At 34.7% G+C, this 25,329-nt stretch overlaps 1 protein-coding gene across 1 annotated transcript in view; it reads left to right on the top strand.

Annotated features, from left to right (window-relative positions):
* The window catches only part of LOC114535172 (von Willebrand factor D and EGF domain-containing protein-like), a 101,739-nt gene extending 77,007 nt beyond the window's left edge, over positions 1-24,732 (top strand). Inside the window, exons 17-28 of the mRNA XM_028556552.1 lie at positions 1,220-1,345; positions 6,299-6,424; positions 7,274-7,396; positions 8,266-8,388; positions 12,001-12,126; positions 13,345-13,470; positions 14,021-14,146; positions 14,993-15,514; positions 16,308-16,420; positions 21,394-21,452; positions 21,555-21,685; positions 23,893-24,732. Of these exons, the coding sequence (XP_028412353.1) occupies positions 1,220-1,345; positions 6,299-6,424; positions 7,274-7,396; positions 8,266-8,388; positions 12,001-12,126; positions 13,345-13,470; positions 14,021-14,146; positions 14,993-15,514; positions 16,308-16,420; positions 21,394-21,452; positions 21,555-21,685; positions 23,893-24,209 (2,018 nt within the window). The 3' untranslated portion in view covers positions 24,210-24,732. The remainder of the gene's footprint in view (positions 1-1,219; positions 1,346-6,298; positions 6,425-7,273; positions 7,397-8,265; positions 8,389-12,000; positions 12,127-13,344; positions 13,471-14,020; positions 14,147-14,992; positions 15,515-16,307; positions 16,421-21,393; positions 21,453-21,554; positions 21,686-23,892) is intronic.
* The last annotated feature ends 597 nt before the right edge of the window (positions 24,733-25,329 follow it).

Below are 25,329 nucleotides of genomic sequence, written 5' to 3' on the forward strand. Positions count from 1 at the left end.
TGTGCATCTATTTATTCATCATGAGAATATCGTGATAGATATGAACCGTATGATAGCTATGAGTAAATATTTCCACTTCCTTTTTTCTTTTATTTCTAAAATTATAAAAATCTTCTCATGACATATTGCAACGTGAAAGCCAAATTGCTCTGAGTCAAAAAAGACTTGTAGGAATCTTCAATCACTATAGTTAGCCAGACCAAACACACCTATAATGGTGGAAAATGTAACGTAGTTAACAACGTGATTGGAGATCACATGACAGTCGAACACGTGTAGAAGGGAGTTTTGGAAATTGTTAAAACAGGATAAATCGTGATTTTCAATTTATTAGATCACCTTAAACTTTTGAAAGTGCCAGCAATTTTATCAAGAGGTATAGATGCATAAATTTAACAAGACAAGCATATCAAAATGATCGCTTAGACGTTTATGTTTTAATGAACAGTGGCGTAGCCAACCCAACGATTTCGTCCCGCTATGTAAATTTCGAGGTATTATAATTATTCATGTCTTTAGAAATTTGTTGTATTCATAGTCAATGAACACGAAAATATTAGCAGGACAATTCAGTGAAGGTGGTCTTGTACCAATTTTCGTTTTATTTTGAAAAATATAAAAATCTTTTTATGCCATATTGCATGCAAGCCAAGTGGCTCTGAGTGAAAAAAGACTTGTAGGAATGTTCGATCACTATAGGTGCCCTGACCAGACACACCCAATGGTGGAAAATAGACGAAAATTGATGTTTTATCAAAAAATGTAAATTTATCAAGTTAGCTTTATTACTTTTTGACTTGACGTTTCCAAACCGAGTTTAAGTTTTCTAAGAAAAGCGACAAAAAAGCATATATATTCATAAATTATAGAGAACAATACAACAGAACAATGAAACGTAGAATAAGCTAATTGACCCCTTTTGTTTGCTCAGCGTAAAACCATAAAACTTAGAACTAATAAAACTTTTCATTAAATTCATCCATTCTTTATATATTTCATTATTTGTTGGAAATAAATGTTTCAATGTTCCGTACTAGCAAACCAACATAATTATATAATCAAGAATATACCACTGTAGTTTGTGTGTGCGCCACCTCTGTTTAACTGAATAAATTTGTAATATTGAAAAAGATGATTACTCACTACCCTTTCACTTCGGTCTGCGGGATTATCGGTCGCACTTCGGTCTTCTTCTTCATGCTTTTTTTAAAATTTTCAGAAGTCGACGAATGTGTTAGGAATCCCCAAGCATGTCATGAGAATGCCAACTGTCAGTACAACAACGGTTCTTACGCCTGTCAGTGTATACATGGTTATTCAGGAGATGGCAAGAACAATTGTACAGGTAATATACAATCAGGCTCATTACAGAAAAATACTAACGGGGTAGCGGTTGATCGAGGCAGGTTGACTAGGCTAAGCAATTTCTCCGTGAGTTGACTCGACAAGCTGAAACTGCGATCCTACGGCAAGACCGGACAACTCGTTTAAATAATAAGCGAAGCATTTAGGAGCCAAAACACCTTCATCTACATATATATATGAAGATAAGAAGGCTATTTACACATAAAAACTACAAATTTGTTTCGAAACCACTCCAAAGTGAGTGCTCTCTCGTCAGGTCTAAAGTGTGCCAGCTAACTTCGGTCTTATATATACTCGTTCGCTACACGTTCTTTAACAAAAGCTTTCCTCCGTGACGGCATTTGTTAGCAAGTTCATTTCTACTGTTTAATGTACCCATATGGGGTTTGCAAATTATAAAAAATTCTCAGTGATGCATAAATTACATCGCTTGCTTACATTTGTATGCGGTTGTGCTTTGGCGATAATTTTCCATGACAACTTATAGCTGACGCCTTTGTCGTTTTGTTCCCAAATGTGTTTGCTCAGTTGCGTCGCATTCATTTTGTTTTTGTCCTTAAACGATGCTAAGTGGTTGGCGTATCTGGTTTTAAACTTGTTCTGCGTCACAAGAACAAGTTTATAATTCTCCAAATGTCAACAATAAATTATAATTCCCCAAATGTCAACTAATGTACTTGTAGTGCAGTTGCGTAGCCAGCCCGACAATTTAGTCATGCTATGCTAATATTTTGGTATTCATTGACTGTGAAAGTGGTAGGTAGGGGCAGGGCGTCTATAAGATAGGGCGGCGAAACGCACGGATGGCGTGTTGAAACATGTGTGATGTGCGGACCCCCCATGAAGATTCGAAAAACTGTTTTCAAAATGGCGGTGGGTTACTTAGATGACGAAGAACTTGAGATGTTTATTAGTTTGGATGACACTGATCTGGCAACAGATGACACAAATTTGTCATTTCCAGTTGAAAATACTGTTAATTTCAACGTAAAGGAGTTAATTGCTGTTCTTGAAAGGTTTCTTCGTGTTTTTTATACCCGTCCCAGTCCGCTGGTTACCAAGACAAGTTTGTAAACATGGTTCCGTTTTATGGTTGTCGTTTTCCAGAGAAAATTGTGAAAAAGGCTCAAAACATTATGCAACCATTTGCACGTGGAATCGATGTTAATGAACAAGGGAGTTATTTTCTAAATTTTCCAGCTTTAGGAGCTATGGCAAGGTTTTCAATTTTTTAATGGAAATTTTGTATATTGAAAATTCGAAAACGTTGTTGCGACGCGGTCAAATGCTCTTGCATGCAAGTAAGTTAGCATTTTCTTGTTTTGTTTTTAGCTTGTCCAGGTCGACATTGCCATGACGAAAGAAAAACATATCATATTTTCAATTCGGAACGTTATCTAAGTATATAATATAATTTAACGGGATTTTGTGTTGATATTTTCCGACCTCGCAGCCGTGATAACAATTTTGTTGTAGAAAGTTTGAATACGTTCACTTCTACAAATGATTGCAAAAAAGGTTCAAAACGTTGTGTAGTGAAATTTGCTACAAATGTTCGTCAATATTATGTACACCAAATCTTGAAGTATAATGCTTTTGGGGATTTTCCTCACTGAGAAAAATCAAAATATGTATGATACATCTAAAAACAGACCAAGTAGCCGTGCGTATCCGTAGTTTTAATTTGACAAATTCGGTCAGTTAACTTTTGAAGAAACAATTTTAAGACACAATATTAATAGAAAGAGTTATAAATTACACAGGAGAAATCTTATTTTAGATATCGCGTTAATAGTTTCAGAGATTGAGTGGTTTTAATCGAGCTTGTTAAAAACCAAGTAAATATTGTTTCGTTCGACAATTTTTCGCTGAATGCCCCGTCCCAGTCGTAAAATCGCATCACACATGTTTCAACACGCCATCCGTGCGTTTCGCCGCCCTATCTTATAGACGCCCTGGTAGGGGTGAACCCCACGCGTGGACCCCACGCGAAACGTTGGCTATCCAGCGGAAAAAACACGTAACGTGTGCATCTCATGCGGGACATCGGAAACTGTTGAATTTTCCCGAAGATATGCGTGAACCCTTCGCTCGAATAGAATAATGCAAGGGCGTTTAAGGAATGGTGAAAGCATTATAATGAAGCGTAAATACGAACAATAGCGTAAATACGCACGATATGTTTGTTCGACAGCAACTTACTTAAATTACACAAATGGCGGTTTACTTAACACACAGTAAGGATTTGCGAAGAATATATTTTATTTTACTAGGATTACACATTTGTGTCAATATTTAGTACCATTAGACTAATGTTCATTTTAGGGATTCGTTTTCTATTTATGCTTTGTGATACAGTTCAGTTCATACGTTAACCTTGGTTTTATCGTCCTCATATCATATGTCATTGACACACGAATCATTTCCATACTTCAATTTTCATATTATCGAGTTACTCAAAAATATTAAATATTCTATATATGCTCTGTGATGACTGTTCTCATTACTTGTAAACAGTTTTATTGTTGTTGCATGGAATATGAGGTGGAATATCGGTTACAAATTTTGTGCGATGAGCAGATGAGCACATGCTCGTGATGAAAATGTAGCTATGAACTAGCGGCCGGAAAGAAGAAAATTTCCACATGGATTAACGATTTTAACATTTATTTGTCTTGCAAATAGTTACAGCAATAAACAATAATTTCTTCTAAAACGTTTTATTTTTTTATTTATTTTTTCGTTTGCCATGGTTTCCTTTAGAAAGGTTCGGTAAACCTTTGCCATTGGGCTAAATTTAAAGTCTAATTATCATCATCGTCATTATCTTCACTGTCTTTATTTTCCTCGTCATCTTCAATCTCGTGGTCGCTTAAAAGCCTTTTAATAAGAAACTTTCTCTTATTAACTGCAGCTTCTATTACCTCTTCTGGGTCAAAATCATCATTTTGAATAAACGCGTATAATTCATATTGTTCAATTTAAAAAATAACCCAATATAATTCATGTTGTTCAATTTAAAAAATAATGTTGGTTGCAAATGCGATGAGCAGATGAGCACATGCTCATAACTGCTCATGAGCACAAGGCATTTCCATTCTTCCAGTGCTAAGGGAATGAGCTGCCAATTTTGCGGAAGATACCTTAACTCGCGGTTACAGTCAGCGTAGATACGAACGGGAATACTGTCCATTGCAAGAACAAGAAAAAAACATGTCTCAAACAGACTCGCGGACAGTCAAGAAAGAGATTTCCGTGACGATGTCTCAACAACTTCTACTCAGCAGTCTGGAGGTTCGACGGCGACTGACTCAGAATCTGGAGAAGAAATGGATCCCTGGATACCACTAATAGAAGAAGCAAAACAAAGAAGTAACACAGTTTTCGAGGAAATGAAAAAACGCCTCATAAACAGAGGTTTCGATGAGCACTCTGCTAAAGAGAAAGCTTACTTGAATATTATGCCTAGACTCCAGAAAGAATTAGAAAATATCTATTTAGAGCGCCTTTTGTGGATGAGACAACTTAAGAAAGATCCAGTAAATAAGAAAATAATGCACACAAAATATGCGTTCATTCAAAATGATGATTTTGACCCAGAAAAAGCAATAAAAGCTGCAGTTAATAAAAGAAAGTTTCTTATTAAAAGGCTTTAAGCGACCACGAGATTGAAGATAACGAGGCAATAAAGACAGATTCTGACAATGATGATAATTAGACATTAAATTTAGTCCAATGGCAAAGGTTTACTGAACCTTTCTTAAGGAAACCATGGCAAACGAGCAAAAAAATAATGCTGTAACTATTTGCGAGACAAATAAATGTTAAAATCGTTAATCCATGTCTGAAATATTCTTCTTTCGGCCGCTAGTTCATAGCCACATTTTCATTTTACCAACAAAAATTTCAATTGGGTATGAAATATCTCATTGAGCAGATGAGCAGTTACGAGCATGTGCTCATCTGCTTATCGTACAAAATTTTGTAACCGATATTCCACCTCATATTCCATGCAAGTACACGGTTGAAACAACAATAGAACTGTTTACAAGTAATGAGAACAGTCATCACAGAGCATATATAGAGTATTTAATATATTTGAGTAACTCGATAATATGAAAATTGAAGTATGGAAATAGTTCGTGTGTCAAAGACATATGATATGAGGACGATAAAACCAAGGTTAACGTAGGAACTGATCTGTATCACAAAGCATAAATAGAAAACGAATCTTTAAAATGAACATTAGTCTAATGGTACTAAATATTGACATACAAATGTGTAATCCTAGTAAAATAAAATATATTCTTCGCCAATCCCTACTGTGTGTTAAGTAAACCGCCATTTGTGTAATTTAATTAAGTAAGTTGCTGTCGAAAAAACATATCGTGCGTATTTACGCTATTGTTCGTATTTACGCTGCGGGGAGTTCACGCATATCTTGTCCCGCATGGGATCCACGCGTTGCGTGTTTTTTCCGCTTGATGGGTGAGGCTACCTACTTGTGAAAACATTGAATTTCTAAAGAAATGAATAATGATAATAACATAAAATTGCATAGCATGACTAAATCGTCAGGCTGGCTACGCCACTGTTGTGGTGTACTGTGTAAAATTCAAATGAAGTTTGACTGTGGACGTGCGAGTTTCTGTAACTCATAAATACGAAAACTAAGCCTAAAAGAGCGCAGGAAATCCACATTAGATCTTCACTGCGCGTACGAAGACGGAGTACGAAGCCTGTTTTAAATGCGGATGTTGTGTGGAGAAAATGTAAGAGTCGACTACATGCTGGTTTAAATATTTTGATATCGTTTGGGAATTAGCTATAATTATTAGGCAAATTGGTACGTCGGAAACAATAATATTCCAAACAAAAGTGAACCTAGGGAAGTTAGGAGCTATTATTAATCACTATACGGGTATATTTTCAGATGTGGATGAATGTAGCATAACTCCGGATATTTGTCATCGAAATGCAACCTGCACTAATAGCAAAGGAAGTTATTCTTGTGGATGCCTAAAAGGTTTCACTGGTGATGGTCATCGTTCTTGCTCAGGTATAACTGTAATGTCATTAAGGCTTCGGCACAAAGACAAAGTGACATAGTTGCTTAAAAATAATACATTCCAGCACCTTTTCGTACATTTAATATTTTATTTTTTACATATTTATGGCTAAAATATTCATATACACTAAAAGGAGCTAGGTTTTTTCCATTTATGAAGTTAGGTGCAAAAAATAGTGACAATAGTTTATCTAAATTTACCTAAATTCTTCCGTAGTAGATAAGCATGTTTGTGGTATATGTAAGCAGGCTCAGCTCGAGTTTCCTATGTTGAATTCAAGACAATGACGCGCTATTGAGTGGACAAAAAAGTTATTTATCTATACGTGCTTAATTAAGTATTTGTATTTACCTGTTTGTCGTCTATTTATCAATTTCGAACTAAATTTCGAACAAATTAACTAATTTCGAAACATAATCCAGTTTAAAAAAAACCAATTTTCAAATATATGAAATATAAACTGATCGCGGGCTCAAAATGTACCGCTGACAAAATATTAAATTGCTGGCGCAAATGTTTTGACATGTTTCTTTAGTGTTTCTCTGTTTGAGTCTTGTAAATTTGTGAATACAATGTAAAACAGTGAAGAATATGTTTTTTTTGACAATTCTTTAACATTTCTATTGCTTCGAAAAGACGTAGTAATTGAGCTGAAAACAAATCTGTTTAAAATTCATTAAAATCATCATTATCCCACACTATTTCAATTTTATCAATTTTTTATCAATTTTTTGCGCGTCATACAAATTTATTTCTCACTTGATCCTGCACCTTTAGAAAATTTAGTTCTTAATTGTATGCAATCTCAATCTCTTTTCTTTTCTTTACCGTTTCTTTAGATATTAACGAGTGTACTAATCTCAACGCTTGCAATAAGAACGCACGATGCTCTAACCTTGTAGGTTCCTACGTGTGTAAATGCACTGTCGGGTACTCGGGTGATGGCTATATCAATTGTACAGGTGCTAAATGTAAAATATACATATACTAACAGCCCTCGGTCAGAAACGAAATTCTTACTTTGTTGAAATAGTACTTATACCGGATTTCCCTTATGCGATATTTTTCTTTATCATAAAGACAATATATTCTCTATATATATTGGCAGGGTATTCCATACATAAACGGGCAGCCAATAGCAGGGAGAACCCGCGTAATTGCTATTGCATATTGCTATAAACTGACCTTGCAATTTATTAAATACAAGTTTTTCACGGATGACGTTAAAAAGAACGGTTTATATATGGTCAGGATGTTAACTTGAAATAATATCGGTCTTGTCTGCTCCTACAACTTTAAGAGCTAGCATTAATAAGTGAGGGGACATATAGTCATATATTCGTGCTCACACACCGTGAAAACAATTAATTTGAAAATGAATAATGTAAACACGAATATATGCATTTGTCTCACCGCAACTTATCAAGCTGGCAAGGCAACTGACTCTGCCATGGTATAAAAAGCTTATAATAACATGACGGTCTCCGTTTTTGTTTCAGGAAGGATAATTACTAATGTAATTTCCTTCAGAGATACCGTGCAGGGAGTGAACTGTAGGGCCACTTTACTGTTCATTTTAAAGTTGTTTTTTTAAATATTCATTCTTCGTCGTTAAAGCAAGTCTGCTTGGGCACCTGGACATTATGTCCACAATTTCGGCAATGAAGTACTTTAAAGCCTTGTAGCGAGTGCAACAAACACTCCCATTTGGCGCCCAATCAGAAGCATCCGTTATTCTATTACTGCATACCAACGTGTTCAATCTACGATATTTTATCATATAATTGCTAACAACATCTACAACGATGGTTAACGAACAATTTTTTACTAGATATAAATGAGTGTACTGCGCAACCAGTCTGTCATCAAAACGGTACATGCTCAAATACCCAAGGATCCTTTTCATGCCAGTGTAATAAGGGGTATTCTGGCGATGGGAAATTGCATTGCGAAGGTATGTTGCAATTCTCTTACCATTACTAGAAGGTTTGATCATACGCGAACATTTAAATCTGAATATAAGTCATCACAGCTGCCTTGGGGAATCTAAGAATATGGTGTCTCTGAGACATTTTGGGCAATGATTTAGCAACGCAAAAATACAGTATTCTAAGTTTTTTTAGTTACCCCTGCTATGCAGGTTTCTTCGCAGACAAGTAGCTATATACAGATATCAAATAGAATATAGGCCATAAACTACTGTCTATTCATTAACACGTAAAACCATGGCCCAAATTATAGCACGATGAACAAGACCAAAATACAATCATTGATATATAATAAGTAAAGTAATAAAGGGAAAGAGTGTCTTGTTTTTACGTTGGGATTGATATTCATCATAGCATAAACAAACACGCTCAGTGTAATGACAATATGACACGTTTATACATCACAGAACTCACCTCTTAAAATATCGCAGATTTGCACCGATATATTGTATATTTTCTCATATCCTAAACGTCCATATCTTTATCAGTAATTTAAAGTAAAAGGCGAGATACAATTGTCATATTGGCAATAAAAGCAATATTTCTTTCGAGATTTCTTTAATATGCGTTGTAGATTTCTTCGCACAAGTAATCAAATTTGAAATTTCCCGCATGGTCTAAGCTCGAAAGGCATAATGGGTAAATGGAATAATTAGGCTCTTTGCGTCAGGCAATTCTACCTGCAGGCAGGCGTGACCTTAACTCTCGGAAGATTTTCGTAGATAAAAGCGGCATTTTAAATTATAATTAACTTTGTCCTACATTAACTATAGCTTGTCAGCAATTGTCAAGCTATGCGCAAAGCCTCCTTGCAAGAAAATACCAGAAAAAATTCAAAATCAGGGAGACTCATTCCTATGTATCAACTCGTTTTCATTAATATTTTCCCTTCTTTTTAAGCTAGTAGCTATTAAGATTAAGCTATTTGCCTTTTTGACAGTGCTAGTCAGGTGTGATTATAAGTTTGATTATAACATTTGACCAAAGGCGGTCCAAAATTGCGTAATTACCTTATTGCATTTAATTTCATATGAAATCCTTTCACATGTGAGATCTCACATGTGACTTTATGTGAAATGCTTTCACATGTGATCTCATGTGAAATCATTTCACTTTACATGTGAAATGTCACACATGTGATTTTATGTGAAATCCTTTCACATGAGAAATGTCACATGTGATTTCATGTGAGTTTTGAAATTCACATAATTTCACATGATCTCACATGATTTGACATATGGGATTTTATGTGGAATTTTTGTAAGGGTTACCGTAAGTATCAGTATACCCCGCTGGAGAAGTTTTAGATGCCAGCCGCGCGAGTCGAGAGTTGATGTCTACTGCATAAGTTCTGGCTAAAATTACATTGCAAAGGTATGACTGATGTTCCCGATACCAATGCCTCCTCTAGTGTTATTTATAATCTCTATATTCATGTCAATGTAAAAAAGGGTTTTCTGGTGAAAATTACATTGCAAAGTTATGATGTAACTTCGTGTATTAATACCGGAAATTTCGATATATAATTCTACACAGAAGTTCGCATGATATATGGTGTTTCTGTTGAATACCGAATCTTCAACCTCTGTTCTAGTTATGAAAATTTTCATATCCAACTTGAGGTTGTTAGGAATTTGTTCAACTTGAATAGTTATCCCGCTCATATGTTTGACGAATTAGTTCGTCGCTTCCTTAACAACACCTTTGAGCCAAAACCACTTATTCACACAGTTTCAAAGAAAATGGTCTATTTTTGCCTTCCCTTCACTGGCTCCCACTCGCTTCAGATTCGCAATCAAATTACTCGACTTTGTAATGCTGCTTATCCGCATCTTAATATTCGCTTTATTTTTCGTTTCACCACACGTATTTCTTCCTTTTTTCCATTTAAGGATAAAGTTCCCAAGTTTCTGAGATCTGGTGTTGTATACCTTTTCAAGTGTCGATGCTGTTCCGCATCGTACGTGGGTCAAACCACACGCCATCTACACACCAGAGTATCTGAACACTTAGGAATTTCCCCTATAACTGGAAAACCGTCATCTAGTCCAGTTTTGTCCAGCATCTTCTCCCACATAACCACTGCAGGGCACTGTGCCGACTTTGATGATTTTAAAATTCTTTCTTCATGTTCTGACAAACATGAACTCATGATTCATGAAAGCCTCCTCATCTCCAAACTCAAACCCTCACTTAACATCCAGGGCAGTTCAATCCCACTTAATCTTCTGTAACGTGTTTTTTTATTGTGTTTATGTCCCTTCGTCTGTGCGGTTTTGTCATGTACAATCTTATACCTTCCTATCCGTCATTAATTTACATATGTAAATAGATTATATATACTCAAATCTCATGTAATTTTATATCACTTGTCTGAAGATGTCTCAGGTTAAAGACGAAACGTTACAAATATATTAACTTTTAAACTTTAAATTGTTTTGATGGCTTTCTTAAATGTTATATGTTGGGCTCTCATATTTATAATAACAAAAACATATCCAAAATTCAAACACAAAATACTTAAAAGATGTTTAAAATTTATTCTACTTTTATGTTTACGCTCTAGTTTAAAAACTTGTCGCCTTTTGTCACTCTGAATTAAGTCTGTGTAAAAAACTGAACATTAAACGGTTTCGCGAAGATATGGATTTATGTTCTTGCGTGTCAAAAAAAACCTCACTCGTTCGCTATGCACACCCCTGATATCACAGCACCGCATTTCAAGAGCAATACTGGAATCATATTTTATTATATGTGTATAGAGATTTATGCACAGCAGAATGATGAAATAAAAATCGTATTTCACTGTGTAAATTAATTTCACGCAATTTGATTGGACGTACGATGTTTTTCACGTGTGAAAAAATGCCATACACGGCTTTTGATTGGACGTACGATATTCTTCACACGTGAAAAATTGTCGTAAGTCATTTTGGCGGCAATTAGCCTTTCTCACGATGACGAATATGCCGCCATTTTTGGGGTACTTTTTTCAAAAACCGTGAGCGTAAGACTTGGTAAAGGCGACTGTCTTTAATTTAAGGCTGAATTTATTCTTCTAATGGTCTGTTTATTCTAAAAAAGTTGCTTTTGATGTTTAAACATAATTTTTAAACCCATTTCAGAAAATTGAAAGTACCCCAAAACGTCATCGTGAGAAAGGCTAATTTGTTTACATTTTCTTTCAAGATGGCGTCGAAATATAGGAATGAAATTCAAAACATAATTCTCATATTCAAGATATTTTTACATTCAGCACATTCTCAAATCTTTCGGAAAGAATATCTAACTTCTATTGTACAAAATTACAAAGAAACTGAACGGTAATAAATATGTTTTCATGGATAAAGTTTCGATTTTGTTGCTGGCTGTGTTTTTGTATATTAAAAGCGTGTCGTTGTCAAATTGATCTCTATAGACATTTAATTAACAAATTACTTCATGGTTGGCTCGTTTGTACGATTTTTGTAAAATCGTACGCACTCGCCAACCATGAAGTAATCTCTATAAATCTTCTAGGTTCATTAAACATATACTAAATTATTAATCATTATTATATATGGGATCATTTACTCTAGACATCGATGAATGTGAAGCCAAGCTTAATACCTGCCACCCTCTCGCTAACTGCAGCAACATTCTAGGATCATATTCTTGCCAATGTAACACGGGATTTTTTGGAGATGGAAAGCTTACTTGTGAGGGTAAATATTCATAGTATTTCTTGAATTTAGCTTATTATACATATAAAGCCTAAAGGTACATGATTTCTTTCACACATTTAAATTCTAAAAAGTGCACTTTCAATAATGATAATTGCAATGAGCGAAGTGCAATTTGGTGTGTTTTCAAAGGCGCGTTGTTAATCACAAGTTTGATTTCACACCAAATTGCACTACACGAAGTGCAATTACCACTTTATTGTATATTCATTTTGAAATAAACTAAAGTAACGTTTAACTGTATTTCATCTTAAAATTTATATGTTTTCATTCCTTCATTGGTCATTTTGAATTTCAATATTGTGAATATTTTTGGCCCAATTACCAGCGAAAGGTGGAGGCGTCACGCATGAATGATCCAACGCCCATGTAAACTGTGAAGCTTTTCAGCCTTCTGCTCGTTTAATTGGGGTGAGCGTAAACATATGGCAAAACGACGAAACTGTTGGCAACCGGATTGCCAAAAAGTCCGTCGCTTACAGCTTAATTGTCCGTCGCTTAAGACTCCTGTGACTGCCCTGATTTCCAAAAGTATTATTGAAATAGAATCCAATTTTTCCTTAATCAAAGAAGTGTCGTGTAAACTGCTTATCCCGCAAAATACTTATTTCGTGTAAAGTTCATAACGCAAGGCTTAGCGTCGGTGTAAGAATTTATGAAGAAAAAAAACTTTGGCCTAACTTGTTAGGCTGTTAGCTGAAAGCTTTGGAGACCACACGGCACAACAGCAAGGAAAATATTATATACAATTACAATCGTATCTGCAACCATTTGTATGCGATCCAGATAACCTAAATCCCTGCGCAGACAAAATTTCAGAAACCTAATGACAATTAAATTATACACGCAGTGAATTCATGAAGCATACGCCTGTTGAAATAAACCAGGTTCTAGCATTAAAAAACAGAATAGTATTACACTAACCCAAAAAACGTTCCCCTGCCCACTTTGTCAATAGCAGATACCAGAGATGCCAAGTTTATTAAAAAAAAAATCGTCGTTGGTAAAAAAACGCATATATTAATTGCATGGTTAATCTGGTTAACTGAGGCTATTGCATGTAATCAAACTTACGATATGGTATAATTATTTGTAATTGTATCGTAAAAATACTAACAATATCTAGAGCTATGTATTCAATATCTATTAAAAGTGGAGACGAATTTAGATACAAAAGGTTAACAATCTCTTTTTTACTAGATGTAAATGAATGTAACAGTGCGCAACCAGCTTGTCATCAAAATGCTACATGTTCAAATTCTCAAGGATCCTTTTCGTGCCAATGTAAAAAAGGGTTTTCTGGTGATGGAAAATTACATTGCAAAGGTATGATGTATAATTTCGTTATCAATACCAGAAATTTCGATATATAATTACACAATGAAATCGAACTATATATGATTCTGTATGCATGAATGAAATCGAACTATATATAATTCTGTATGCATGAATGCGGAATCAATGTGTTGTAATATACTAAGAGTGTATAATTACGACAGCTTTTAGCCAAAGACAAGCTAAAGAAAATTAACTAGCAAACACAGCGGTCTATACTTAGGTCACGTACATGCATGACATGAGTTTATTTTCCATGCAAGAATGTAAGTTCTTATAAAAAACATACAATCCAATTTTCTTAGTGCTTTGGCTATTCCAGGGTTATTTATGGAGATAAACTCGCATATTTGTGATATTTTTGCAACAAATTTTGAATTAAAAAAAATATCTAATTTATAGTTTTCTATTGCCGAAATAGGTAAATACACAGCAATAAATACACAACTTTTATGAATTATGTGTTAAATCAGTTTTTTGTTTTTCAGACTATCATGCACTTTCCGAAACGTGTAACGCACATGCAATGATATTTTTTTAGATATCGATGAGTGCTTTTACTCAACGCCTGTCTGTCATAAACATGCGAAATGTACTAACACAATGGGATACTATTCTTGCAAATGTAACCAAGGATTCTTCGGTGATGCCATACATAGTTGTACAGGTAGAAAAATTTCGATTTACTTCTCTTTTGTATTTGTTCGGAATGTTAAGATAATAATGTTAAGATAATCGATTTGCATGTTTCCTTCTTTTGTAGTCAAAAAGCTTGATAAAACGATTCGAATACGATTCACTAACATACTTACGCCTCAGTTTTGTAAAGCAATTTTGCTTTATGGTGTAAACGTTAGAAAGAAATTACAGGGCAACGAAAAAATTTAATTATTATTTGATCAATAAAGAATTGTTTATGATATTGCTTATATAGTAACAGGAGAGCTCGGTACATTTTCAGCTAGGGACTTTACATGCAGCAAGAAATTCAGCTCTCTCTCTGAAATTTTAGCAAACCTTTTTTCGGCCGGCATTAACGCTTTGGTTTTCAGATTTTGTGCTCAAATCTCTAACTTGTTTTCTGAAATTTTGGTCTTAAATTACTTTTTAAAAAGAGGCAGGGAAATTTCAAAAATAATAAGTGTGCATTATTGCCTCGCAATGCATGCTCGTCAGCCAATAAAATTGCATGCTTGTTATATTACAGTTGATATTATAATACATTTTAGTGTATGTCTTGGACAGTTTGTATACACAACATTTGCCGCGTTAAAAAATTACACGTTTCAAGTATAGAGTTTGCATGCTTTCTGGTGGCATTTCACAGAGATCGATGGTATTTAAATTAACTACATGCGATAGTATTTGAGATGTTTATTTTTAAAAGGTACTTGAAAGGTATTTTTGAGCCGACTTGAGGCCTTGAACTCATATACCTGTATAAACCTTATTATTTTATTTGTAAATTCGCCATCACGTAATTATCTGAAATTGTGCATTTTAAAACGTTTAGAAAATCAGCCACCTGAGTTTATCACGCAAAGCTTAGTCTACGCCATTTTGGATAAAGATTTTCAAATCCATGTCGATGCAAAAGACAGTGAAAGTCAAAACATAACATTCACCTTGTTACCAAATGGAACGTTGACTACGGCTATAATGGCGAAACAATTGCTTACAGTTCCGAAACTTAAAACAAATGGAACAGTTTTTATACAAGCCGAGGATCAGATGGGCGCAAAGAGCATCTTAATTCTTCAGGTTTTTGCTATCGTATGTCCTTGCAAAAACGAGGGCGAATGTTATCACAACAAGACAGTCCTATATCCAAAGCAACCGTCAGATTATCAGTGTAAATGCGGGCCCCTCTTTTCCGGAAAATTTTGCGGAACTCGCCGAAATCCATGTCGGGGGCATCCATGTTATCCAGGTCTTGTGTGTTCATCTGTCAATAATTCCGGCGAGTTCACTTGCGAGGATTGTCCACCATTATTTGAAGGAGACGGAAAACAGTGTAAACTCCAACCAAATAAAGGTTAGATTTATCGTATAATAACCAAAATATTTTGTAATAAATTTTGTTTTATTACAAAGTCGACAAAGCTTGCTTGATATTATATTTATATATCTCATGCACTGTTCTGTATTCAGCTAACTTAAAAGGCTGTACCTTCGAAAATCTTATGATCTGGACAATAAGAGCGAATAGGATGAACGACATCACACAATTTCAATCTTAAAATAGGAAAGTCTATCTTGAAAAAAAGTAATTCTATACATCGGATATAAGTGTTTATCATACGTTTTATGATTGTGGCTCAAGAAGGCCAATGTCAATTTGAACAATATGTAATGAGGTGATAATGAAGCTTATCGAGGTCTATCATCTAATGTCTATTGTTTCAATTGCATTTGACGCGACCAAAATGCGACGTATAAACTAGGCTTAAATATTTTCTGTAAAATCCCCTTGCCCACACGATGTTTAAGGTTTGATTAAAGGTATTAATAAGATGTAGCATGAGCTAGGACGTGAATGTTAATCATAGCATGTTCACCCTAAACCTTTTCACTTGGACGACCTTGCCATTATATACGTTTTCTTGACTATATCTTAGAGATATATTTATAATATCTAGTCTGATAAATTTATAAGTAGTTGATATTTTAAAGTTGTATGTACTAATTGCTATAGTAAAACCTATAACGTTTAATAATCTTGTAAATAGTTGCTAAAAATATTTTTGTATACATAATCATGCAATTCAGCCCTATGGCTGCTCGATGATTTTAATAAACGGATTATCTATCTATCTATTTTTCTATAGGACAAAACATAAAGGAATCCGAAATGACTTTGACAGATGAGAAATGGGATGATCAACTGAAAAATGATTCATCAGATGTCTACAAAAATCTCGTATTGCTCTTGACAGTTGAGGTGGGTTCAAGGCTAATTACTGAGCCGCTTAATAGCCGGAATTGAATTGGGAAAAGTAAAAACATGAATTTAAGGATCAATTTCTACCGCTTTTCTTTCTCGGTAATAGCGATGGTATGTATTGGTTGAATGGCGAAACATCATAAGCTTAACTTTTTCTGTTCGTGTGATTGTATTCCATGTCTTTCTAAATGCTTTAGTTTATCAGATGTTGTCGATGTATGAAATGCTTTTGCTCTAAAATTATATTTATACAGGACGTAATTTCGAGTGTTCGATACACTCACATGCAACTTTGCGGTTCTTATTTATCCGAGCCATGTGTATTTTATTGTTCTTTTCTACTCTGCGTCTGAAAACTGTTTATATATAATCAAGTACGAAGTAAGTAGATTTTCGTGTGAAATATAATAACGAATTCCTATTTTATGACGTGGGCACTTTAACTTCTAAAATCCTTTGAATTGTCATCGCTACCCAATTAATTTATATTTAACCGAAAATGTGTTTAGTCGCAGCATTAAATCATTCAGTGTCGATCTGTTATAATTTGCATTACATGAAGTAGCGTGTGTAAAACATGATTTCATTCTCCCTCATTGCCGCATTCGTCCGAATGAAAAATATTTTCTTATTAATCTGTCATGCTCTATAATCATGCACAATCATATAAGTAAACACATTTACAGGCCTGGCTAGCTCCAAACGAACAATAACTGATTTATTTTAACGTTGTCAATTAACATACTTTTGTAATTGAATATAATCCTATATAACGATTTAGTAACTGAAAGTCTCTCTTCAATATCGTCCTGTACCTACATATCTTTGGCAATGTCCAATTTCCATCTACCATGAAGTTTTAATAAGCGTTCATTGCGTCGATTTATTGTAAGGGTGTTTCTGTAGCACCATCAGCTCGAAAGCTATGAAGTGAGTACTCACGTTCATCATAACTTAATTGTCTCAATCTCAGGCAATCCTTAAAAAGCTTGATCTTGTATACGACACCGCTTTATTACCCAAAATCTATTGTTTTGTCTGTTTTAAGTAGACTGAATTTCTGAACACGTAGTCTTTACTGTCATTTAAAGTTATATTCGCTTGCTGAAGTTATCTGTTTAGTAAAAACTCTGGACATGTGCCTTTATTCGACCGCGAGATATACACGTCTTGACTTTGTCGATAAATCTCTGTCTGTTACAAATGAACATCACAGACACGATTGTTAAGCAACTCTTTTGAGCGAAACAAACCAGCAAAGCATAAGACACTCATCGTTCTGCATCTTAAATTTTTGAGCGTTGCTTCTTCCTTCCCAAACAATTTTCTGTATTAGGTCGACCGATGTTGGCTTTTTCTTGACAATAGTTCTTCGCCAGTTCCTCGATTTTACTAGCTGAACATACTTGTTTTGCTTCTGTATCGCTAGAGATTTTTGGCGTTGCAAAGGCCTCATAATCATCACTATAGGCTCGTCATCTTTATCTCCTGCTATAGTTATACCAATAGCGGTTGGGTTTTCGTTCTTTGACGCGCAAACCGACATGCAAGGTAACGATTGGCTTTGAGATACACTAGCTTCAATTGGATCAAACTGATGTTGCTCATTAGCCTTGCTACGTTCATGTAATGCAGACGATGACATGGTGTGACAGCGTTTGGATAATGATGGCTTTGTTGCAGGATCATCTGCTGCATTTCCGTGTTTCCTCTTCCTGAAATCCAAGGTATTCAATAAGTCAATTAATCTGCACAGAAAACAGTGTTCAGCTTAAAGATGAAACGTACCTGTTTGGCTGATTTTGTTCCAACGTCTTTAAAATTGGGCCTGCTCTGAGATCACCAAATGATATTACATCAATCTCTTCATTTTGATGTACGCTTTCACGATGTCTGTCAATGTAGGAGGGGAGAAATCTTTTCAACGTCCACTTTTTTCTGTTTGAGTTGAAACAGGTGACACAAATGGCTTCTTGCGTGTTCACATGTCCAGATTTTGGCCTAGCTTTCGATAACTTCTCGGGTTTTGGATCTCTTCTGCTGAACATTAACAATTCAAACGCTAAAAATGTCACAGATAAAGAAAATCGTTTTAGTGGTAGACATAGTTAAGCGGTAAGCAATAAAACTCTATACTTCATTCTATACTATAACTATTGATTATTTCATGGAAACGTAACATTTTGTTAGTTAATCTTTTTCAAAAAATGAAAAAATATACATGCAAAGTTTAGGATCGTGTCTGACAACTTCATCCAGAATATGCGTGGTGTTGTTGCTCTTTTATAAGTTCCTCTTTACCCTGATGCCATACCTGATCCACCAGTCTTGCTTGATGCTGCATCCTTGGCTTTGTTAGCAGCAGATTTACGCAAATCAGTAGTAGAACCTGAAATTGCATGCATATTGAAATACGTCACGTGCACGCATTTTATATATAATAAAAAGGTCTATGAAAATTTAATTGTAATGCATTAATGTCGGTATTCGATTCCAGTGGGTGAATAGCAAAGAGGATTCTCATATTTTAAATGGTGCTAATAAACCTACCTTCCGGTGATTCACATAAAAAAACATGTAACAGGTTGGCCATAACCTTCTTCTGACCCAGGGAGCGGAATGCCACAATGGAGTTTGTGCACTTTGTTTGTGCACTTGCAGCATTTATGGCCATCGCCTACTGGCGTGTTGCAATAGCAGCATTGATCTAAGATGTATAAAACACTCAAAATTCAAGAATGATTTCGCTATCTCAATGATACAGCTGTTACAGTTACAGTATAAATCTGATGAATAAACTAATAAATTAATAAGCTTTTTTGGTCAGTGATCTGTAAACTGAAGTGAGTTGATAAGTGATAGCATTCTCACATGCGCTTTTTTGTATTCTTGTAAACAATATACTTACACTAAATAAGCCATTATAAAACAAACAGCAATAAACCATGTGTAATATGTAAAGTATATAAGCTCACCTTGCACGGAAATCTCGACGATGCTATCGCAGTCATCTAAGGCTGGGCTAAAGCCACTAGCCATCCAACAATCGAATAGGTTCTTGTCCGACTTTAAACAAATTAATCTCGGTTATTTATCACTTATTTAGGTTTTCTCATTCACAATAGTTTTATACTTTTATTATATAATTTAATCTTAATAACTTCAATACCAAGGCGCTCAGCTCTGAGGTATTCACCGAGATGACACGCGGACAACAGGATTATTGACACTTCTGAAACATGATCGTATAAAACAAGTATAATTTATTGTCTCACACTCACTGGAAGAATAAACTTTCATGATTCTTTCAGCCGGAACCTTTTAGATCGGAATTTACAATTTACACATGCCATTAAAAGCGTATAGGTGACTATATTTCGTGCTGAATAAATTTAAGAAAGGTAATTTTATTGAATAGATTTATGAAAAGTAATTGTACATCCGAAGAGCTTCCGTAAAAACAACTACTCTGTTCAGAAAAACCTTGCAAAAACATCTTTTCTCGGCAATTTGTGAATTATTTGAAAAGAACTATACGCATTGTAGTGAGTCTTACCCTTATTTACATTTAAGAATGTCGGTAAAAACGAGAATTCACTTGTAAAAGCTAAAAACACGGCTCCAAAAACTATTAAAACATTCGGCTACCCTTACAATTTCGATTTAATAAACGGATCCATGCAGGCTTCACGCATCACGCGTGTACGCCCCTCAATTTCTCCGCCATGTTTATTTGACCGATGACCGATCATATGAAGTTGTCCTTGACCTTTCAGTCCTACACGCAGGCAGAGAGTGCCTGGCAGCATTTGGACAAACTCGGTGATGAAATGATGAAATGATAATCAAGAACTATAAAATTAGAGTAATTACAATAATACTTCGTAAATTTTATGAAGGATTAATTATTACGTCTTGAAAAGTGCGCATGGTAAAGTTTCGAGGCGAAGCCGAGTGCAGTATTGAACTTCGAGTTCCTTGTTTGTGAACGAGTGCATGTAAAACCCGATAATGCACAAACAAAGAGTGCTTTAATGCTTTTAATATTCATTTTGAGTAAACTTTGTATCATTTGTATCATCTTTGTAAACTTAAATAAACAGCACATGCTTATCTTTAAATACTAAAACACCCCAAGCGGTTGCTCGTTTAGTATTTTTCGGTGTGGATTCATCTATAATTACATTAATTTCCTCTTCTTTCTCTTCGCTAAGTTCGGCAAATTCTTTGTTTGTTGTCGCCATTTTGATTGTGCAATAAATGCAATAACGGCACTGCCGTGGCGTTGTTGCTATATAACATTCACTCACGTGGTACAAATCGACCAATCAGAACGTAAGTTTACAAAAAATGAATATTAATGCGAATTATAACTGAATGATATTTTGCCAAAACACATTTTCGTGTAACCTATGGTAAACTGCGAAATTAAATAAACCGCAGTCGCGGCCTAAAAAACCCGCTGGATCGTGCAACGATCAGATAGCACGAAATAAATAAACCTCCGACGTGCTAGAAAAAAATATAAAATGAAATAAATTCAAAAAGCTTCAAAAATTGAAACTCACTTCATTCTTTAGTTTTTCAGACATTCAAACGAAGATTAAAATTTTCCAGGCATTAGCGTCGCCAGATTGATAAGAGGGTGATAAGATATTCGTGTCTGCATTATTCATTTCTTTTCAAATTGATTGTTTTAACGGTCTCTGAACATGAATGTATAAATATGTCCACCCCACTTATCGATGCTGGCGACACAAGTGTTTCCAGGCACTTTCGATGTGCACGTGTAATTTTCGCTCGCATTCAAGCAAATAAAATGTTAATAAAGCCTTCTTCTGTATATACAGGAGTATATGCAATGAAACATATGAAAGTATTTACTACTCCTTCATTAATTTGATATAGATAGATCTCGTGGTCAATGGAAAACTTTTCGAAACTAATATCCAACCAAATTGTTTTTTTAGATAAGGAAAATTTACAAGGAGTATGGAATGTTTAGCTATGTCATTATCAAAGGATTCAGGTATCTAAAATTCATATACAATATGGTTTGTCTAATAGTAGCAAACTATTCCTGAATTCTTTTAGCGTATAATTGTCTATATTTTTATACTCCTTTTACCAGACCTGGTAGTATAATCGTGGAATTCCAGTTGATATTTACAGAGAAAGTTGAGGATCCTCTGAAACCGTTGTTGGAAGTAGCAAAGAGTGGAACACTGGGCAATATGACAATGAAAATAAATCATGTTCGGGGTAAGTAAAGAAAAATGTTTCTCGTACGCAATCTGTTTCATTCATAAAAGAGTTTGAAATACCGTAACCTTGAACTTTAATTCATACGCAAAACATGCCCCAAACATGCAATGTACCGCGTGTCTCAAAAAATGGAAACCCAACTTCAACACGCACGTGCACGTGGATTGCGTCATTTTTATATGATGCTATAACTTAACAGTGTTCTAGCTATCAAAGGTCATGTTGTAGAATATGGAAGAAAAATGAGAAAATTTGAATCATATAATAATCTTGGTCGAAGTAACATTTTACAAGCCTGCATCAAGAAGTATCCTCCGTCTCAAAAAATGTTTGAAGAAGGAGCATAGGTTTTGTTCTATCGTTGGTTTTGTTCTATCGTTCTATAAGTTCAATAATCGCAAAAACAATTTATTATTTGATCAACATTGATTAGTATGTCAATGCATTGCATTTGGGTACAGTATTCTACATATTTTATATAGAAACTACATATTCTTTAGAAACAATATGACATGCGATAGCTATACACTGTTTATCATATCAATAATGAATTACTCTTGTTCGTGAAGGATATGGTTCGCTGAAGAATGTCTGAAGTTAAAAGTTGTTATTATCTATTATATTTATTAGTACTTGCACGCATAGGAAAAAACTAGTAATCAGAAAATTTCTGATTGGCTAAGACAAAAAATTTGTATTTCAATGAAAAACTTCAGCAATTTAACTGTCATTTTTCAAACTATATATGTTTCGTAAACTCCATATGAAATGCGCAATCAAATAAAATGATCGACATAAACACTGGGATAAGACTAAATATTGTCAGAAGAACACACAGAAAAAGTCCTAGGCTATAGTGGTGAAAAGGAATGACTCGTGGTATATAATCCTTGTAATAGTAGATGACTATTTCGTGTTTGTTGCATGAGTGCATTTTATTTTTATAAGTATGAGCTTGGTATGTCGTTTTACAAAGATCCGACCGACTATTTAAGGCTTTACATCGTTATTTTAACTTAAAAAAGAGTTCTTCAAATTTTAATTCGGAGTTTTGATAATTATAACAAATTTCACTTTAAGCTTTTATAGAGTTGACTGCTATCTCTGCATCAATTCAATAATCGAAAAACAACATTCAACGGTTTAGTTCTTGGGGATTTAAATCATTTGAGCTTTTTTGTTCTTTTGAAGGCTTAGCTATAGTGAAGTATTGACTCTCGCTTAAACTTCGAAGGTCTATAAACTGCCTACAACGTAATGCACCAGGAAAACGGGTTGTTTTACTTCACATTTACTGTATTGGTTTCCGAAAAAATTGAAACATCAGCTATCGGCTTTATATTTAATTAATTTCATAGAGGGTTAGGTCTGGCTAGCTCAGGAAATATTTATCTTCGTTGGAAATGGCAAGGGTTGCTACAACCATGTATTTCTAGTATGGTTTTATTTGATTCCACATTTTGTTTTGATTAAAGTTTACGAAACATATTTTAAAAAGAGTTGTAAAATGACAATTAAATGGCTTACGTTCTCATTGAAATGCAATTTTTTGTCTTAGCCAGTCAGCAAATTGCTGAATGACAGTCTTTTCACGTTCAAATTCCGCGCTTGCGTACAAGTACCATAACCATTGAGCAAGGTCCATGACATAAAATTTCGGCAACTTTAGGTTGTAATCTCTGGGCGGAATTAGTACCCTCGCACGGCGTTCCGTGCCGGCTTGGGGATTATATACTGTTGTTCTTTGTTAAGACCTTAGATAGCCTATATCAATACATTAAACTAATAAACTTTTAGTAAGTAATTTATTCACGAAAATTCGACACAGATCTTTTTTTGAAAATTAAGCCAGTTTAAGTACTTTTCGTCTCTTGTATACAATAAGGCATTATGAATTGTTGCTGTCGACCAATCCTTCATTGGTGAATTATTTCGACTAATTAAATTGCTAAGCTGATGAAAGGAACACTGTTTTTCTCTCGACTGAACCTGAACAGTTGCACTTCTTCTTTTAAAGTGTTTATATAAACAACATTCCTAACTTGCACTATTCGCTATAGACAAGTTATGGATTCTGGAAATATACTTGTCCCATGTACGCTGGGAAACGCTTAATATAATAAATTTATTGTTCATTTGTGTTTGGTTTTAGGTTTGTAGGACTGTTTTAAATTTTTCTCCAATACTTCTTTAATTTTTTTCAGATGGAAAACCACCAGGTTTGGATGAAGACAAATTGTTGGGTTTAGACAAATCAATTTTTTACGTGATTGTCGGTGTTGTTTTCGTTCTTATTCTTGTGGTCAGTTTTGCAACTTATCGTCATGTAAAACGTCGCCAAATGCAAAGGAAGGCCGAACTGCGGAAGAAAGAATTATTCTTTCCAAGTGATAAAAAAGCCAAGGGAATCTCATTCCAACAAACTGGGGATGACTCCGAAGGTCGTGGTGAAATAGTAGATCTTAAGGTTTTCGATAACGAAGCTATCAGTCTTGACGAGGAAGTCAAAATACAGCCCTAAGTCAGTTTTGTTTCATTGCTGCCTCTAACTTTTTAAGGTGATTTAATTGTAACTTTGGTATGCATGTGTATTGATTCAAAGATAGTGATTCATATACTTTGTAGAATAGGGTCGTTCAGTCTTAGAAGGAGTGACATTTGGTTACCTGTACCTGTTTCCTTTGTGCCGCTTAAAACAAGTTCCAAACATCAATTTTGAAAAAATAGAAACTATTTCCGTGACTCTATTTCGTTTATAAATTCAATAATGAAATACTTTAACTAAGATTAGTGATTGTCGGTAACCAATTTCACTTTTAAAAGAAAGATTTTGCGTGCTCTATGAACGTAGTTTTGCCTGTAGACGTTTTTAGAATAATGTGATAAAAGTATGAGACTTTACTCAACCTATGATCGGTGCCTTAATTTTATCATTATGTAGTAAATAGTCCAAAACGATAATGATGAATCTATGATGATGAATTATACTAATATATATCCACCTATTAAATATATACAGCAAAACACTTAAACAAAATAAAAAGGTATGCATTAAGACGTCTGTTTTTGTTTTTCGACAAATTATCATGAAAAGAGAAGGTACTTTTGAGGTAGAAAGTTCTTTCTTATTAAGTATATAATATTATGCAATTATAGGTGCATATAAGGCAGTGTTGCTTAGTATAAATTATTATTTGGGGCTTCACTATCAAGCTTTAGAGCGTGGCAGGTGTTTCCGAACACAATGTATTAAACCATGAATCTAATAGATCTCATAAGAGCGTAATCGAAGCAACATTCCCGTTCTCTTATCCCAAAGCCAATGTATCCGAATGAGATCTAAACTCTAATGATTTTCGTACGTGATTTAAAAATGCCCAGCAAATTACTTTCATACAAGACATAACTATCGCAATTATCGCTACTCTGGTTTTAATGAAAGTAATCACCACACAGAGATTGCATTAACGACCCGACGTTTCGACACTCTCGTCTGGTGTCTTCATCAGGGGTGATCTGAAATTGATATACTTTCATCATTTAATACTCACAACATGACGTGTCTATCAATCAGATGCATGTAAATATTCTTTTGGCAAATAGTATGTGTCGTTCCTATTCAGGGCACAAAGACTAGGGGC

The sequence above is a fragment of the Dendronephthya gigantea genome, unplaced genomic scaffold (assembly GCF_004324835.1).
Source record: "Dendronephthya gigantea isolate DGI-Jeju-01 unplaced genomic scaffold, DenGig_1.0 000112F, whole genome shotgun sequence".
In the NCBI taxonomy this organism is placed as follows: domain Eukaryota; kingdom Metazoa; phylum Cnidaria; class Anthozoa; order Malacalcyonacea; family Nephtheidae; genus Dendronephthya; species Dendronephthya gigantea.